The sequence below is a fragment of the Rutilus rutilus genome, assembly GCF_951802725.1.
Source record: "Rutilus rutilus genome assembly, chromosome: 2".
Taxonomy (NCBI): Eukaryota; Metazoa; Chordata; class Actinopteri; order Cypriniformes; family Leuciscidae; genus Rutilus; species Rutilus rutilus.
In genome coordinates, this window is record NC_140210.1 from 12,574,562 (window position 1) to 12,593,608 (window position 19,047).

General features: G+C 37.7%; 1 protein-coding gene across 3 annotated transcripts in view; it reads left to right on the forward strand.

Moving 5' to 3' along the window:
- The window catches only part of cntln (centlein, centrosomal protein), a 134,932-nt gene extending 117,046 nt beyond the window's left edge, over positions 1-17,886 (forward strand). For all 3 annotated transcript variants that reach the window (XM_084401757.1, XM_084401758.1, XM_084401759.1), the window contains exons 20-26: positions 1,980-2,077; positions 3,763-3,889; positions 4,113-4,250; positions 4,613-4,798; positions 9,598-9,768; positions 10,149-10,223; positions 17,211-17,886. In XM_084401757.1, the coding sequence (XP_084257883.1) occupies positions 1,980-2,077; positions 3,763-3,889; positions 4,113-4,250; positions 4,613-4,798; positions 9,598-9,768; positions 10,149-10,223; positions 17,211-17,321 (906 nt within the window). In that variant the 3' untranslated portion in view covers positions 17,322-17,886. The remainder of the gene's footprint in view (positions 1-1,979; positions 2,078-3,762; positions 3,890-4,112; positions 4,251-4,612; positions 4,799-9,597; positions 9,769-10,148; positions 10,224-17,210) is intronic.
- Positions 17,887-19,047: the final 1,161 nt, after the last annotated feature.

The window sequence follows — 19,047 nt, forward strand, 5'->3', positions numbered from 1 at the left end:
GTTAAATAGAAGTATTAAATTAAGGTTATTTTATGAATGGGTGAAACAGGAAAGAAGTGACCTTACTCATTAAAGAAATGGTGACCAATGGCTATAGATATATGCATATTCAAAAATGAACACTTGCATGATGCGCAACGCTTACGTTAAATTAAGTTCAACTTTTAAAAGACACGTCTCGAGACCTTGTGGGTTTTTCCCCATTCCACTGCCCGCATCTTGCGTTTCTCAAAGCAAAAATGTGTTCTGTGTGAATTAGCCCTCACAGTGTTTTCCTTAGTTTAATTGTTTTCTCCTATAAACAAGTCAGTGTGTTAAAAGCTGGTGACACTTTTGGTGTATAATATCAGCAAACTGATTTATGGGGTCTGGCACTGCTCTTTATATTTCTGTGTTGGGCTCAATGATAGTGTCATGTTCAAGAGACAGGAGAGTGTGTGTGGGTGTGTGTGAAATGCAGTCAGGATGTGTGCTACATAAACGAGTCCTCCGTTCCTTTCAACTAAAGACAAGGTGCACATACAAATATCCATCATTCACATGATCACAGGCATCCCACCAACTCAACCTGTCGTCAGAGTTTTCAGACGCTCTGTGCGTGTGCCTCTTACCTTGACACACATTCACAGAGGTTGAGCAAATGTGCCACTAAATAGATCAAAACCCAGCTTAATAAGTAATGCTTTAAATGATAAATATATAAATATACAGTGGGACAAAAAATAATCTAAGATTCAGTAACAAATAAGCATGTCTGAGATGATAAAAAGGAAAAATCCTTTAAAAATCAAAACCGTAAGTGTAATGTTCTTAGAATTGTAGACATTGTATTTTTGTGGGTTTCGAGCATTTTTTAGAGCCTTTATATGCTAATTTTAAATATAAAGGCTCTAAAAAAGACCAAAAGAGTATAACCATTAAGTAAATAAATATTTTCCTTACTTTGAATATATGACTCTGTGTGCATGTCTTATTCATTTAAAAAGAAAAAATAAGCAAATAAAACAAACAAGCAAAACGAATATACAAAAAACTACAATAACCTATAACCTATATTTTGTTTATTCGTTTGTTTTGCAAATTATGAATTTTCATGTAGTAGATTATTTTTTTATATAATCTAATATAAAAAAAAAAAAAAAACACTGACCATGGTGGACATTTATCAGTATCCACAGGGGTCCTCTCTGTGATTTATTATCGAAACAGAAATTATTACTATCTTCTTGTCATGATAACAAAAGGCCTTGCTGTATTTCACTGACTTTGTTTGGGCCACCTTTTTTCTTAAAATATTATACTTTTTTTAATTAAAGAACTAATATTAACTAAAAATGAGCATTTGTTACAGTATTTATACATTTTTGTTAATGATAGTTAATAAAACTCCAACTGTTTATCTGAGGTACATTAAATACTATTAACAGATACAACTTTTGATTTTAATGATGTATTAGTAGATGTTGGAATTAACATTAACTAAGATCGATAAATGATTTAAAAATGTTTTTCACTGATGGTCAACTAATATAGTAACTAATGTTAACAAATGAACCTTATTGTAAAGTGTTACCGCAATAATAATAAAAAATATATCAAACTACTTAGTTTAACTTTTTGAAAGAATTGTAATCAAACATTGTACTTAATTGCTTTATCTCCAGACCGTTACTTTTTTTTTTTACTTTAAGCCTCACCTTTTAATTTAAGCCACACACATAATATGTCTAAATAAATATACATCTTTTTTTTAAATAACTGTATATATCTGGACAAAAAATGAGTGTCACATCATTGCCCTATAAAGGAAACTAGAGCCAATACACAGGACATATGTACATGTAGATGTGCATATTTCTGTGAAACAGATGTGAAACAGCATCCTCATTAAGCATCCCGATGGCTCAATACTCATAAATGAGTCGTGCACAATGGGATATCAGATGATAGGATAAATGTGTGACTCTTTCTCTCCACAGAGTGCCAGCAGTGAGATGAGCAAACACACTGCTGCTAACAAGAGCCTGAGGGCTCAGTTAGATGAAAGAGATCAGACGCTGAAGGAACTGCACGAGAGGTAAATGCGCTCTATCCCCTCTCTTTCCTTCATAGTCTTGAGGTATTCTCACTTCTTCACCCTCTCTTTCTCTTGCTCTGGGTCCCTTTTTCTAGTGTCTGATTCCACCATGTGGCAGACTTCAACACCAGATTTTGAAACGCGTGAAGCTGGCTATGTGCAGAGAGAGGAGGTGTAGTTTCCTTCCCATGTAGTTAAGCACTATTGTCATAAGATGTCTTGCCCTGGGCACCGAGTCTGACAGTCTGTTGTGTTAACTGCATTCCATCTCCCTGTCCTTTTTTTTATTTTCTTCCTTTCTCTCTGCGTCACTTGATTCTAGCCCATCTCAGTGGGGGAAAAAAATGGCTGTTATAGTAAATAATACATTTAGTGAGGTTTTGCTTGAAGCAGTGCAAAATATCTGCCATTGAGGCAAATGCCATATTTTTTTTTTTCCTCTCCCTCTCAAGAAGAATTCTTGGTTTAAGTATGTTCACATTTCTACTGGAAAACAAAGGCATGGATTGAGAATAGGATCTTTTTTTCTTCTCCAGAATGAGCATGCTAAGGATTATGTGAATGTCACAGCGTGTGTCCGCACTAAGGTAAAACTCAGAGGTTTCACGCCAGTCAGTGACAACATGTGAAATCACAGATGAGGAATCCCTGTGAGCGGTAGCCGCCTTACGCCACGCAGCTTGTTTAAATGAAATACATGTCTAGACACTGTAAAAAATACATCTGCTGCACTGCCTTCAAAAAAAGTGAATTTCAAAGCATGCTGCCTTGTCCTGAGTCAATATCCGGCGCAGAGGTCTCTGCCTTATTCATAAAGGCCTGCCTTTCATGTGCCGCCTGTTGTCTTTCCATATCATAAATGTATTCATCTCCTTTGTTTTCTACTGCAAACAGTGCATCCATGATCCATGAAAGCACTTACAACTGTATTAGCATCCAAAATGCATTTTGAATTAGCAATCTAGCAGCTCAACACTAAAGAGACAAAGCGGGGAGCGCGAAGGAAAGCAAACGTTCAAACGTTTCAGCGGGCTCGCGCCGGTCATCAGTATCACCATCCCGCTATTCTTTTTGGGCACGCGTACCCCTAAAATAAATGTTATAGATCTAATTGCCATTTGCTCTCTTGAGCTTTCAGAAAGATGGAGTGAAGTGGGGGAGGATGGGTGAAGCGTGGCTGTAAGTCAACAGGAGAAACAGCTTCGTCCACTCTACAGCGGGGTCAATATGGGTTTTCTCATTAATGGCTGTTGGGTAACCTGACTCCATTTCCCCAGGCCACCCAGTCTTATTTAATTTAATGTCACTCCAATAAGAAGCTCTCACATTTATTCAGTGCATTTGCTTCAGGCACTCTCTCTCTGGAATTTGAGGATATTTATTTAAAAGGACCTTTACTCATCATTACAGCACCTCTGGTCAAGGAGGCAGTCCGTAAAACAGCCCTCAAATGTTAACATATTCCAACACTTTTATATCCCGGAGATGTGTAGATGTTTAAACTATTTAGGAGCAAATCTGGTTGCACGACTGCTGGCATTTTATTTGTTTTCTCTCTTTTTAATTATTAATTGCCATTTGTTAATTTTTAAAGTGAGTGAGTCCGCATAAAAAAATGGTGGGGGTTTTTTACTGAAAATGAAAAACAAAAAAACCTAAATGTATCTGAATGTGTTTGCGTACAGGATCTGTGTTTTAGAGAGGGATGTGACGATGAAAAGGCAGCTGGTGGAAGATGTCCGGGGCCGACTAAAGATTTGCCAGGACTCCGAGCGGAGCCACAGAGCAGTAACTGAAGACTTAGAGAAGAAAGTAGGTCCTGTTCGAACAACAGATACTGTACTAGCCATGGCAACAGCCTTGGAGCAACCTGGAATTAATTATTCTCTCTGCCGTTATTGATCGTGTCACTCATCCAGAGTCTGAACTTCCTAGACTTCCACATTTAACTGTCTGTTTAAAAATATTGAAGTAATTGAAATTTCGCTCTTAGTGACCCCAGTCTAATTTAATAACAATTGCTTTTCTTTGTTAGATAAAATCTCTCTCTGATGAGTCAACTAACCGGAAAGCCCTGGTCGACTCTCTGAAGAGAAGATTGACCGTTGCCACCGCAGAAAAAAAACAACATGAGACAACCAGCCAAAAACTCAAAGAGGAGCTTCAGAAAAAGGTTTAAGAGCTTTGACTATCTGCATCAACCATATTTCGCACACAGTCATTTTAATGTCACTTTAGTGATGTGCTCTGTAAATGAAGCATTCTGTTACAGCTTATCCTTCATTGTCTTGCAAGAGTTGTGTTTTTTCTCCATTATTCACCTAATTACCATTAGCCTTGTTTGATGTTTGGCCTCAATTCCATTCTTTGCCCCAGTTTCATCTTATGCTATTGATCTGTGGATTCATTCTATAATTTTACTAGATATCTGTACTATACATTTGTTATTTATCTATAGTGTCATGAAATAATTGTGAGAATTTATAATAGTGTTTATTTGGGTGGGTTTTCTTATTTGTGTGTGCATATCCCCAGGAGCAGAGAGTGACCGTCCTCCAGGTGCGGATAGGTGAATGTGATCAGGCCATGGCTGAGCTGGAGCGGACTGCGTCCAAACAGATGCATGGTTTAGCCGAGCAGAGCTCTCAGGCTCTGGATACACTGCAGAGAAAACTCACCCTCGCTGACTCTCAGCTGCAACAGTTCCACACGTTCACTGAGGTATTTGAACTGTTCGACTTATAGTTTGTCATCATTTTAGCTTTAGGCTTTTCAAACTTGGTATTAAGATCCATCTCGAGTAATACGTTCATGTTACTTGTTTAAGCCGATGCATAGTACTGTTTTCACCTAACATGTCAAATGTGTATCCTGTGACCACTTGCAATTCTATTTCGCTGAGAAAGTCTGTTTTTTATTAATAATAATATTGTGTGTGTGTGTGTGTGTGTTCTACACATTCCATATTATGTTCATTTCCGGCATATCAAAGAAGTGCCATCACATATTTCCTGTATTTCTTTTTTTTTTTACAAATATTTAATGGTTATTTTCTTTTTAAAGCTGCATGTGACCAGCAAAATTGACCGGTGAGGAAGGCAACCTTTGTTGTCAGGACAGATTAGCATTTACATTACAAATGCAGTGAGGTCATTTGCGTTTTCAGCTACCTCTGAATGTGATCAGATCACGATACATTTTTTACACCTGTATTTACACTATCTGCTTGTGATCAGATCACCTCAAACAGATCTTAATGTGTAAACGGGGTGTTACATATGAGGTATGATCAGTATGCAAACCTACCCGAAAAATATATGGATTCCATTCCAAAACTCCTTTGCAAAAATCTGTCGTCAAAACCCAGCATGTTTTGTAGCCTGTGGTTTCGTATAGTCAACATAGTTAACCTGTAGCTGATTCCTGCTAGTGTGTTAATGATGGTCCCTGTAGACGGCCCAGCTCTCTGGCCTACATCCCCCTGTCATGGATTGATGAGCTTTGAACATGCCATCCTGTCAGGAAGCTTCAAGAGGGATCTTTTGGGATGATTATAATGACATTTGGGGATCCATCGAAGAGCTTTGTTTGAATTATGCAAATGTCCGTGGCCATGAGTAATTGATAACATGTAGTGTGTTATAGTGCAGGTGTAACAGAGGATTTCATGCTTTTAATTGTCTTCTCAACTTGAGGAATAGTTCATATTGCATTAAATGCTTATTGCACTAATAAAGACATCTTTAAGACAGCGTGTTAGATTAGCATGACATGGAGTCATTAAGAAACCTCATTAACACGACTGTATCCACCCTTTACTTTGTGTTGCTGGTAAACATTCACTTCCCCGTTCAAATGGTGTTGAGAGTGAAAAATGCCAAATGTCACAAAAGATTTAAGATAAAGTCTAATTTATTTCCTCAGTAATTTCCTCCATAGTTTATCTTCTAATACAATCCAGCGTGGTTTAATGCAGGTAAGTCATTTAAAGAGGAATTTTTCTCCTCGGCTCCTCTAATCCTCCTCCTCTGCGAGGGAACTGGTAAATTGGCCCTGTGGCTAGGGTGATTGTGGGTAAGAGCCCTTCTCCTCTTGGCCCCCATCACACTATCCTGCAGTACGGTTGGCTCTCGAGAAGCGGTCAGGGGAGCTGTGCAGAGTATGTGATAAATTCGCTTAATCTCTTTCCGGATTTTTCTGTGCGCTGGGCTTAGGTCAATTGAATCTACCCTTTGACTAGTGACAGTGAATATCTATTAAGCTTTAAATAAAGTCATAGGCTCTTTTGACAGTTTGTTGATGAGCTGGGCATTCCTTTGGAGAATTTTGAATGTTGCTGGTTTAATAATGTTTATGTAGTGTATGTAAATGCAAAGCGAAAGGGGAGTGAAAGTTCACATTGACCAATTTATCTCAATTTCACAGGAATTTTCCTCTACCGCCAACAAAGATTATTTGCATTATTTGATGATTATTAACTCTTTAAAATTTTACTCTATACCCTATTGCCACATAGTGCATATTTGTATAACAGTGGCATTTGTATAACAGTTTTTAGACTGATGAATTTAACCACTCACAGTTTATTAGGGGAAAGAAATGATATACAATTTATATTTATCTATTAATTGTAAAACTTAATGACAATTTTTGTTCTTATCTGTTAAATACACATGTTTATAATAAACAATTACTGAATTAAATTACATGTTTATGTTTTTGCAAATTTAAAGTAAATAAATGTAATACATGTCCTGGTATGGAAATTGAAAAAAGCTGAATTGAAAGGATGAAATTCTGGGAAAGAATTCATAAACGAATAAAAAATGGCCCCTGACTATCTGATTTTTATAATGAAGTAAATCACTTTAGTAAAATAAGACCTGGTTTTGAAATGGCTGTTTTTTAGAGGAGAAGCGTTGTTTTGTTTTGTTTTGTTTGTTTGTTTAGAGTGTTTAGATTGATACTCTATTTGAAATTGAAATATTCCCTAAACATTTATTTCAGTATAGAACCCAATGTTTTATATTTTATAACTCTCCCCCAAAAAAATTATAGGGTAGAGTGGGGGAAAACGCCCCCCTGGGGTAAAACGCCCCCCACCTGTTTTTCCCAAAATAACCACTAAAAGTAGTCAATATAGGTTTTTACTGTTGCTATGCACTACGTTGATAACGGGGATATACAAATCTCTATGGAGAAGCTGACACCAGCGACACATTTGAAGAGAAGAGGATTACATGGTAAATGCTATAATTTTCAGATATTAGTAAATAAGTGTTTAAGAGAATATTGTTCTGCAGGATATCGCAGTGATGTATGATAGATGAATAGTGAAGTCTGTAGTTTGAGATCATATGTTATTTATAAGGAATATAATTATAAAAAAATTTTTTAATTTTTTTAAAAAAAGTCATAGCTTGTGGGGTAAAACGCCCCCTACGCTGAGGGGTAAAACGCCCCCCTGGGAGCATAGTTTCTCTCTATCATAATTACTATAATAAAATATTTATGTCTATCAAATCCTTTGTTTTACACTTAATGCAGTATAACTAGGTGGTAAAATCAAAATATTTGAACAAAACATGAAAAAATTACCTCAAGTGAACATTAACTAGCTAGCTTGCTAGCAAAGTTAGCTCACTGATGGAAGGTAGTTAAATTTGGCTATTTTGGACATTGCTGAAATAAATATTAATATATTTACATGTTTATACATTACTTGCCTTTTACTTTTAGAGATTAAAAACTATTGTCTGTTAATTTTGCTGTTGATCTATCAAGCAAACTGGTTTGTAAGAAAGGGGGCATTTTACCCCACCTTGGGGGGCGTTTTACCCCACCGCTGGGGCAAAACGCCCCCTTTGTACAAAAATATTTTCAGTCAAAATGCTAATTAATTATGAAGGCTAAGCAATTTTTATATTTGGTGAATAACTCCTGCCATAGTCACTCAAAACCGGGATGGCAATTCTAGTCAAATTTATGTTTTGTTTCACTGTAATGTCACATTTTCCTTAAGGGGGGCGTTTTCCCCCACTCTACCCTAAGTGGAATCAGGAGACCTGGATATGGATATCAAAATCAGACAGAATGGGCTAAGAATTATTTCCTCACTGCTGTCTATACTATAGTCTATACTAAGTATATATTAATTATTATTATTATTATTATTATTTATCTTTCGTATTATTCGCTCTGGGACAGGGTGGGTGAAAGAAAATTGTTAGAAGAAAAGAGGAATGTTGTTTATCAACACATTTTGTATAATTTTTTTATAACTGTTTTTTTTTTTCGTTTTTGCAATTAAAGAAAAAATAAATATATATATATATATATATATATAGTTATAAAGATATAACTGTTTTTTTCCCTAACAAATAATAATAAAATATTATGCCAAAAGATAAGCAGTGAAGCAGCTTTGTTATTATTAGGGAAAAAAAACTGGAAATGAACACTCTCAAGACTGTATGTCAAGGTCAATGAATCTCCTAAAATATCTTCTTTTTTTCTTGGCAGCAAACTGCGCATTTACGCTCAATTGCAGCCTGTTAAGTCACCTCTGCTTTGAAGTACATCTAATCTTTTTTCTCCCCCTAATGTACATAAATGAATGTTTTTAGAATTTACAACTGATAGAGACATTTGCTAGTTAAAATACTTTAGTTCCTAATGGCATTGCTGCACATTCGCAGTGTGTGAATATGAGGACGCAAGACTAACCTTTATGTAATCCTGTAGCATTCCCTGAAATATAATGAAGATCCATTTAAAGTATTTATGATGGAGGCTTTATGAAACAAATAACGGTGATGGGGAGATGTGGGAAATGGAGCATGCCCCAAAGAACTGTGCTCTGATCAACCGCGTGTGATTGCTCTCACTTATACTTCTGTGGGTTAACCTGGAATCACACACACACACAGACTGTCCATTCCAAGGTCAGGTTTTCACAAGGCTTATGGGGAATGATACAAGAGATTATTGCTACGATCAATAAGCTGAAAATGAAACAAAGGGGAGCTCACTTTATTGACTTTCTCATGTACAGTGGCAGCTTTAACATTTAATTGTCTCTCAGTATTTAGCAACAATTCCCATTTAGCTCGCTCCTCAACGGGCGCAACAAAGAATAAGACCCGACGTTACCCACCGCCATTTTAAGAGCCTCTCGTCTCCCCATTATTTGCACTCTTCTGAGAGCTCCTCTTATAATATGTACCATACAAAAAAGGAAGTAAATCAAAGTGTGTGTTTTTTAGCAGCTTGTCGTCTCTTATGTGCAATTCCTCTCCAAATCAACACGAGAGCCTTCGATATTTCCGTGCATCTTGCATCAAAAGTCAAGAGCATTCGGTTACTCGTTCAGGCCGCTCCCAGTTTGACAAAATCATCCCTAATAATGCTAACTCCCTAACTCTTGATCACACCACGTTCTTTACACCTTTAGCCATTTTAGATGTACTGTAAGAGACTATATGTTTATGCGTATGTCTATTTTCACCATTATTTTTAAGGCACTGGCTAATGAATTGGCACAGAATGTGGAGGATGCTAAAGCCCGTCTGAGGAGGAAGAAAAAGAGTGAAAAAGAAGGAAACAGAATGTCTAAATGCTCACTAGTGAAAGCAGCATCTATCCTCAACATGACAGAAACAGACCTGGTGGACATGCTGGACACAGATGAGGTCAGTATTGACTGAGTGTTGTGGGAAACAAAAGATAGTTACATGTAGAATAACGTGTATTACAAATGAAAAAATAAATAAAACTCAGTGCTCAAACAAATATTCCAAATATTATTATTATTACTATTACTATTTCCAACCAAACATTTATTTGGCATAATTTGTACATTTGAATATTCTGATCAGACCTGCCAATATTGTACACATGGGTGTTTAAAGTACTTTATTTTTATTTATTTAATTTCCAAATATTTAAGCTGGGCTGCTTTTGGGGTCATCCAGTGACACCGTTGCACTCTTACACACCCACACAAAAGAAATTTAGAGTATTTTCTTCATGACTTTTAACAGCATTTCCGGCCATGTTTTGTGATTTGCAGTGTGAGGAGGCGTGTGTGGGTCGTGGGCCAGTCACAGATTGGACTGAACATGTACAGCACATCCTTCAGCAGCAGGTTTGATTTCATTAGCAGCTAAAAAAAAATTGTATTCACATTTTATCAATATACATAATTTTGTTAAAGTGGTGCTTTAAGTGAAATTGAACTTTTTTTTTTAAAACATATCCTGCAGATTTTAAAATGAACATATTAATCTTTTAAGGCCCTTTCACACCGTGAAAAAGCGAAGCAAATCGCAGATGAATGGTCTATACATTGGTCTATATTTGTCAGGCTGAACATAAAGCAAAATCAAGGTACAATAGATGGTGCGCCGTGAACGCGTCTTTCAGCTGCTCTGCCATCTGGCTATCAGAAGAACAGGAGTATGAGATGCACTATTACTATTACTATTACTATTATTTCAGCAATAATTACAAAAATGTAACAGATGTGACGTTTAGCTAAAGTAATTTCCCTTCTGGAATTGAATCATAAAAGGTCAGAAGCAAAAACACTGGACCATAAATTATATCTCAATGTGTATCATTTAATTATTAAAGATTTGCATCATTTGATTTGATTTGAGTAAATACTCAAAATATAGAATCTTCTAAATAATGTTTTGTGCAAGGGAGAAAAATGTTAAAGAAATTTACCTAATTATTAAATGTGCTGATAGATATATTTTTGTCAGTACAGTCCAAACAAATTGTTGAACCTAGTTCACACATATTTGTTCTTTTCCCCACTTATTTTAAAAAGGAACTCTACAATACAAATCATTAATATTTCTTAGATTTGATTAAATAAAAAGGTAATTAATGCAAGGTGAAGAAAATGCACATATAAAATTGTAGTGAAAGAATGTGGTTTCGTGTGGGTAATTGAAAATATGTGCAGAATACAGACAAAAGAATATTGATGGTGAGAGTGAATGTTTGAGTAATATTTTATGCAATCCACCTAATTATAGGTTATGCGTGTAGCGTAAAGCGAACTGCAAACATTTCATTTAGAGTCGTTTTCAGGCTTGGGCTCAACATGTGTGGAGTGTGAAGAAGACTGCTGCTCCAGTGTCCAATTTATAGTGCTTGAGCACCACCAAATGTTCTGATAAATGTATCTGCATCAACTCTAAAGACATGACCCAGAGCTCGAATCCTACTGGTTGGTGCGCTTCATAGCTAGTGGGGGGGAAAACAATACTCACCAAAGAAAAACTGCGCTCCCGGTGTGAAAGGCTCAATAAGAAACCGTTGCTTCAACATTCAAAATCTAGTTCACACCAAATATTCATGTTATTCATTTTATGATTGACTGAATTAGCTCCCATTCTCCTTATTTCAAACTTCAGCCTATTTTTACATACAGTATTTGTTTGTTATGAATAATATGAAATCTCTTAGCAACAATATCTAGGAGATCATTAAAGAATTTATGATTTCTGCTCTCTGTGTGTATGCGTATGTTTGGCTGTCAGCCTGAAACGTGCATCTTGTATGATTCACGGGCTCTGGCGTGTCACTACAGCGCTAGTGGCTTTGACCTTTGACCTCTGTGACCTGTCTATACCCAGTCTGCGCATCTCTGCCTCTTGCCGCTGGACACTTTAGAGGACTCTGAAGACTGCCATCAGGCAGCTCAGTCTCTCTCCCTCCTTTTTTTTTCTCTCTTTCTTTCTCTTGCTTCCTCTGCTGGGCTGTAAGACCCCGAAGCAGCTTGTTAGTGGTGGGCCAAGTATTGATCTGGCAGGTCTGTCGATGCAGGGAGATTGAGCCAAGCTCCACTAGAGACTCTCCACCAGCAGGCTGCTATTGACACACTCGCATACATACACGTACACACAAACAGAGCAGCGGCCCGCAGGAGACTCTTCACAGGCAAGTTGCTATCGACGTTTTCTCGGCTCGGCCGACACGACTGCTCGCTGTATGACAAGGCTGAGACCAGCCTGAGTCCCCAGAGAGGTGCGCTGACACCGACACGGTGACCCACACGTTAGTTTTTCTTTTCTTTCAACATGCTCATCCTGTTTTTTTTTTTTTCACCCTCCATCTCCTAACGCGTTCCACTGGGAGGGTGGCTCTTCCTCTGACTAGTGATCAAGCGAGTTTATTGGCAGGTGAGTTTTTTTATGTGTTTTTTTTTTTCTTGGGGGGGGGGGGGTAACAGACGACTAGGTCAGTGTTGCAATTTGTTTATGTTGTACTAGCATGTTTTTATCCAACCCGGGCTCATTGGAAAAGCGCGCCTGTGGCAACATTTTTGCAAATTGATATTACGTTGCTGCTTGTACTTTTCACAACACTTTCAAAGGGATTGGCGCCCTAATCACGTTCCATTTTATTCGCCACGTTTTGATTGTTTTATGTATCAGTTCAGAAATTACATTACATCTATTGAGTGTCCCTAAAAGGTTAACGCTCTATCACGTTTAAATAAATAAAGTACCACCTACACTAAACCTAACCGATAGTTTTAATGCATTTACAGAACCAACCATGCCATTTTAGCTTGCTTTACAAGTCTTTGTGCTCTTTTATTATGACTCGTGTTCGAGCGCCCCGCATCGCAGATGCTATGTGTACTGAGAAAGTTTACTTTGTCAGAAAAACCATACATGCGGAACTGATTACGTGATGCAATCGTCAAAATGTATTTGTTTACAAATCATGTACTGTGGTAATAGCATTTTGAGGTTGTAGTATTGTGTAGTATAGCGTAGTAATGTGCAAGGCATCACACAAAAAAAGTCTATTACCCTCATAATCATAATTTGTGTCAAAGGGAATACAAATTGCAGGTGTTTAAATGCCCTCTAGTGTCCATTCCAGCTGGAACCTGCAGTGAATTGCAGGTGTAAGTGCATTTTGCGAATTTGGAGCAAAAAATGTAGGTAGAGGCACGTTTTTCAAATGAGCCCAAGTTGTTTGATCTTCATATGATACTCCAAAGCCAAAGTCCCATGTCAGTCCCATGTCAGCACCACAGCCTTTTTGGTGAAATGGTAATGTGTGTGTGTGTGTTACCTAAGCGAGGTCTTTTCTCTCGCCTGTCAGTCTCTGTGTATAGCGTGAGCTGTCACTGTCAGCCACTAATGGCGGTACCACTGTGACGACTTCTTATTACTGCTGTGGCCCTGTCAATAGCACAGCCATCACTCCAGTGCCACATGTCAACGTAACAAGCTCATGCATGTCAGAATAATGTTGGGACTCGGTGTGCGCGTTTTGAAGAGGTGCCTTTCACTCTCATGTCATTTTATCTGCCTGTCTGAGTCGCACAGAAAAGGAAATCACACAAAAGCTTACGGGCTGTTGATTCTGATCTGTTGCCTTTGCCACAGCGCGTTTCTGCTTTGCTGACTTCAAATAACATTAATGAACATATCTCTCTCTTTGGATATCTCTCTTTTCCTCTTTTCTTGCCACAACGTGCTCCAAGCACCTCTAAACTCATTCCCTTCTCTCTTAATGAGACAACAACACTTCCACACTTGAGGGTCACAACCTGGGAATAACATCACCAACCTATAAGCATTTAGTCCACAGTGCTCCCTGCGGCTTAATGTGTCAGGCCGTGAATAACCCATCCTATGCTGAGTGTCCACCCGCAAACCCTCATCTAGCCCAGGGACCCCCTTCGCCCAGTAGCAGTAGACATTTAATTGCTTGCGTTTATTTGTGGATTCCTAATTATTGACTAGAGGTAAATTATAACACCACGGCCTTTATGAAGAGATGGAAATGACTGTTAGAGCTAATGAACTGAGCCACCCTGCCTCTAGTCATTTATCAACCACATTCATCTCTGCCTGACAGCACACAGTCATTTCAGAAGTCGTGGCCCCCCTCCATCCTCATATTATTTCATGACCAGCAGAATTTGGATTGTAATGTCCACAAATTTCCAGCTGTAGTATTTCTGTTCTGTTAGGATTGCGCTGAGAAGAGCTTTTTCAGTTTGTGTGGACTGACTCCATCTTGTGACCTTATCCGCAATTAATGCAGTGACTGAAATGGGCAGAGCTGCAGCCCACGGTAATCTTTGTGTCAGCTTTCTTTTATATATATATAAAATCCTTAAATTTGTGCAAAAATATAATGTAGAGAACATCAAATCTACATGCAATGACACCTGTTCTATGACGAGCATGTTTTTAATTTCTGAGTTACAATTTTTATATCGGGGTGGAGGCTATCAGTGCTATTTTATTTATTTGTTATTTTACTTGTTATTGTATTTAATCATATTTTATATTTTCAGTATCATCTTCATTTGTTTAAGGTTTAGTAATTTTGTTATGTTCTTTTGTCATTTTATTAGGTTTTTTTATATATATATTTCTACATAGCTTTTATTTCAGTTTTAGTAATAATCATTAGTAACATTTCAATTGCTGAATTGAACCCTTGAAGTTAAAAAATATCCGGGCGATACAACTGTCCTCATATCATAATGAAAAAAGTAAACATTAAATATTACAGACTATCTTATAAAGTAGAAAACAAAAATGAGCAAAACAGGCTCACTGAAAAAAAAACTTTTTTCAGCAAAATCCCCAAATAATGTTGAGTGTATGAATGAACAATTCATCAATTCTTTTCATTAATTTTTTTACGAGTAAGATGTACAGAATCACACTTGCATTTGGAAACAATGTTTTAGTTACACCACAGTCATTCAATTTAAACTTTTCTTTAAAATGGTATAATAAAAAAAAAATCATACCCATGTGAAATTAACATAAATACAAAAAGTACATGTATACTAGCTTTTGCTTCTTTTTATTTATTTATTGTGGAACCTTTTATTTGTCATCATTCTCTTTCCATATAATGACAGTCACTCCATATGCATTCAACAGTACTAGCAATGTCAAGCACCAGTGAACCTAACATGACAGCATCGTCAACAGACCACTCTTCTCCGAGCGTGATGCTATTGTTTGATCCTCATTCTGCTCCCTCCCCTCCATCAGTTCCTAATGAGAGAGAAAGGGAACAAAGACTTAGGGAGTGCTCCATATTTATTCTACTGTGTATTTAGGTCAGATCTACCGGCTCAGGTTATATAGACCTGACGATGTAAGAAACAACATTTAAAAAAGGAGTTTTAATTACAAGTATCTGTGGCCCCAAGTGTCCAATTCCCTTTCATATTGGTCTCCAGTGGCCTGAAAAGGAGAATGGAGAAGAGAGGCATTGCAGGGTGGGTAATTACTGGCACAGAAGAATAGATTGGCGCTACGCTTGATTTTCTTACCTGATCTCTTGTTTTCCCACATGTGACACATTCATTATCTTCTAATCAAATGCAGACTTTAGTAGGTCTTGGGTGTTTTGGTTGTTGTTTTTATTTATTTTTTTATTCCCATGTTCAATAATGTTGATTTCAAATTAATTTTGTGAAGATCAAAGATCAGAAAGCTTTATATGATCATAGAATGCAAATTTATTTTTCATCCACACTCCATGGTGATCTGGATGGGGGAGAGTTCAACAAAATGTGTTGAAGTGCCATCGGAAGAGTTGTTTGCCAACAGATTTCGATATTTCTTCTGCACTTGAGAAGGACATGCCGGAAGAAACGGTGCTTTTATAGATATCTGTCTCAACCTGCAGCGTCACTTGGCGTAGATTTCCCAAAACATTTAGCTGATTGTACGCGGATCTACTCTAGGTTTGCACACAGACTGGCCCCACAAAAGCTACTCTTAAGGCTGATAACAAAAGGAGCCTGATCAATCCATTTAGAGAGAGTATCTGTGGGTGTGTGTCTTAGCGGGATGAAGCTCAGAGTGTATTGTGACTGAGCCTGTAGCTTCGCCCCAGGCGCCTTCACACTCTATGAAACCAGCGTCACTTAATTGGACTATAAAACACCTTCATATTGTTGCAGATTGTGTGTCCCCCCCCCCCTCCTCAGGCCAGGCCAGTCGATTCCGAATCAACTCCTGGGTGTGTTAATGAAAACGCAGCCCAAAAGAGAGCTTTGTTGAATAGTGAACAGCTCACCAGGGCTGTCCAAAGGGAGGAGATTACCTGCTAAAGCAGCTGTTACATGATAATGACAGAGTCTGCCGTCCCTGTGGGCCTGTTTGAGCGAGCGCAGCCAAGATGTGACTTAGGCCTCCCAGGCTAGCGTGGCATCAGATGCCGTAGCGTTTCGGTGTTTCTGCGCAATAAAATAGGACATTTTTAAGAGTAATTAAATAATATCACATTCCTTTGCCATAACCCCTGCAGCCCTTTCCTCTGTAGTTGAAGTTTAGCAACGCTCAAGTGGGCTTTTGATGAAGTCAGGACGGAGACCGGCTTCTTCTCCAGTCTACCTGCCCCAGGGGAAAACACTGCTCCCTCTCTCCCTAATGAGACTTTCTTTCCTCTTCATTTGCGATGCATCTCTCTTGCTCTTGCGTTTACACATCTCTCTTTTTCGGTCTGACACTCAGGATTCTGCTGGAGTTAAGACCATTTATTTTTCTGTGCGAAGTCGCTCAATGAAGAATATAAAAAATGCATGTTACTGTGTGTCTTTTAGAAAAGTTTAATCCAATATTTATGGATGATGCAGGCCTTTGATCCCCAGTGCTAATTACCACAGAGTCCTTGAGAAGGTTTTGGGTGGAAGAAGAAAGTGAAGTCAGAGGATAGGTTAGCGTTTGGCTTTAGCGCAGAGCAGAGCAGACGCACACACTGCGCATTTATCATCCTTCTCTCGATCCTTGCATCGCCAGGAGCAGTGGCAGGCCGTGAGTGGCATGGCAGCAAATCAAACCTCAAAACAATCCCATTTACTTTTTGAGGAAATGTGTTTTCCACAAAATATCCTCTTCTGGAGATTGAAGAAAAGCCTCCGTGACCTGTTCCTCGAATTTGTTCCTTGTCATAATTAATCAGAGTGAAGAACTTGAGTTTCATCACAGGTTAGAGACGTCATCAAAGCCGAAAGACACCCCGGAGAAGCTGTCTGGTGTCAAAAAAAAAAACGCACAGGAAAAAAGCCTCTTTTCTTTTTGACAGGTTTTCCTTTCTTTCCCCCTCTCTCTCTCCCTAGATCCCCTCTGCAGGCCTGCTGATGGACGCCATGCTGGTGAAGATGAAGGAGGGCAAAGTGCTGACAGAGGAACTGGCTGCACTTACAGCTGCAGTCAGCAAAAATGCCTGACCAGAGAAAAGGAAAAAAAAAAGACGGAAAGGGAGCAAGAGACTGTGGAACTTCTGTAAGATGGAGTGTGCCCTGCATGGCAGTGGAGGCCCCTTGTTTACGCAGTACTCCACCCGTTTTCTGCTCTTACCCTCTTGTAGCCCTGTGCCGCACACAACAAACTTTCAGATAAATGATGCAATATAAAGTGCTCTTTGTGATTCGCCTCCGAAAAAAACATTGATTTCTTGGCAGAAAAGATGATACAGGACTTGTAAACCAAAAGCACCATTGAAATTTATAGATTTCAGAAACCACTGAGAACCAGATTTTGAGGAGATTAGTTTCTTTATTTGAGCTAGTGTTTTAGTTTAATGTAAATTATTGTGCACTTGATGTTTTGACCTGATTTGCCCATGAAGAATATTTTAGACTTATTGGCATGTGCATGTATATGTATATGTAGCCCCAGCAAACTTCAGTTCACACCATCAAGGCTAAAGAACAATTAGCAAAATAATCCTACCAAAACATGTATTAGAAGTTATATTTTTCAAAATGAAATTGTTCGTTCTGTTCAATCATCATCTTGCTCGTCTCTTTCTTTTGTGATTGCTCAGTTGGATCCTTTATGGTGAGATCATTTTTTTAGCTAATTCGTTTTTGTACGCTTCATTTTCATTAGCGTAAAGAAATAGCAAGTATTTTAAAGCTAAAAAGAATGTGTTATTGCATAATTATCAATAACCTTGGACAATTTTAAATATAAATAAATAATAAATATTATTTTAAAAGTTATATTTCGTGACAGTGAGTAGTGGATCAACCATTTTAATTTCTTAATTGTAACTAAAGACTTTGATTAAAAAGTTCCAATGAACAAATGGACAAAAATGTATTGCATTGGATGATGGTTGCATTCATTTGCTTGTATGCAAAATAAACTGAGACCCGACCATTTTTCAATATTCAATTGATATTTTAACACAGCATTTTCCAGTTGCATACATGTAGTGCAGATAAGATGTAATATATATATATATACTCTGTATGATTAATGGTGGCTTAGAGGTTGCAAAAATAGATTTATTCCAAAAATTTAAATTGCATACATACTGATGTGCAATTCATGTTTTAAATATAAAATTGTATTTCCTTTTCTGAGATATTTTTATATCTGTTGTGTTGTGTTTGGGATCAAATATCTTAAGACGCATCTTTATTTCAGTTTTTAAAAAAAGAAATCTGGCAGAGTTTGTGTTGTGTTGTGAGTCCTTATATTTTAGATGATATATTATCTAATTTTCTCCATTGTTATTCACTCTTCTCCCCTTTGCATACAATTAGAAACCTTGTAAAGCCATCCTTTCAAAAAAATGAACTATAAGAATTCAACTTTTTATCTAATCAGTTTTATGCTAATGATGTCGTTTGCATTTATCTTTTTGTAATGAAGGATTAGCTCAAGACTGTCCTAAGCATCTCAGGGACCAATTTATCTGCCACCCTGGATCGGGGGGCCCTTGTGGTTAATTACCATTCGTTAATGTAGTTTGGATCCTTTCTTCTTGGAATACTCGAGAGCATGCTATTGTAAATATTTGTCCCATATAAATGTGCTGGTTTCTAGTCACTGTCCTCAAGCATAATGTGTCTAATGACAAACATTAATAACTTACAGTGGGGGAAAACTACAGGGAGGACTGGCATGCGCAGGAATAGCTGCACGCAAATTAGCACCAACTTG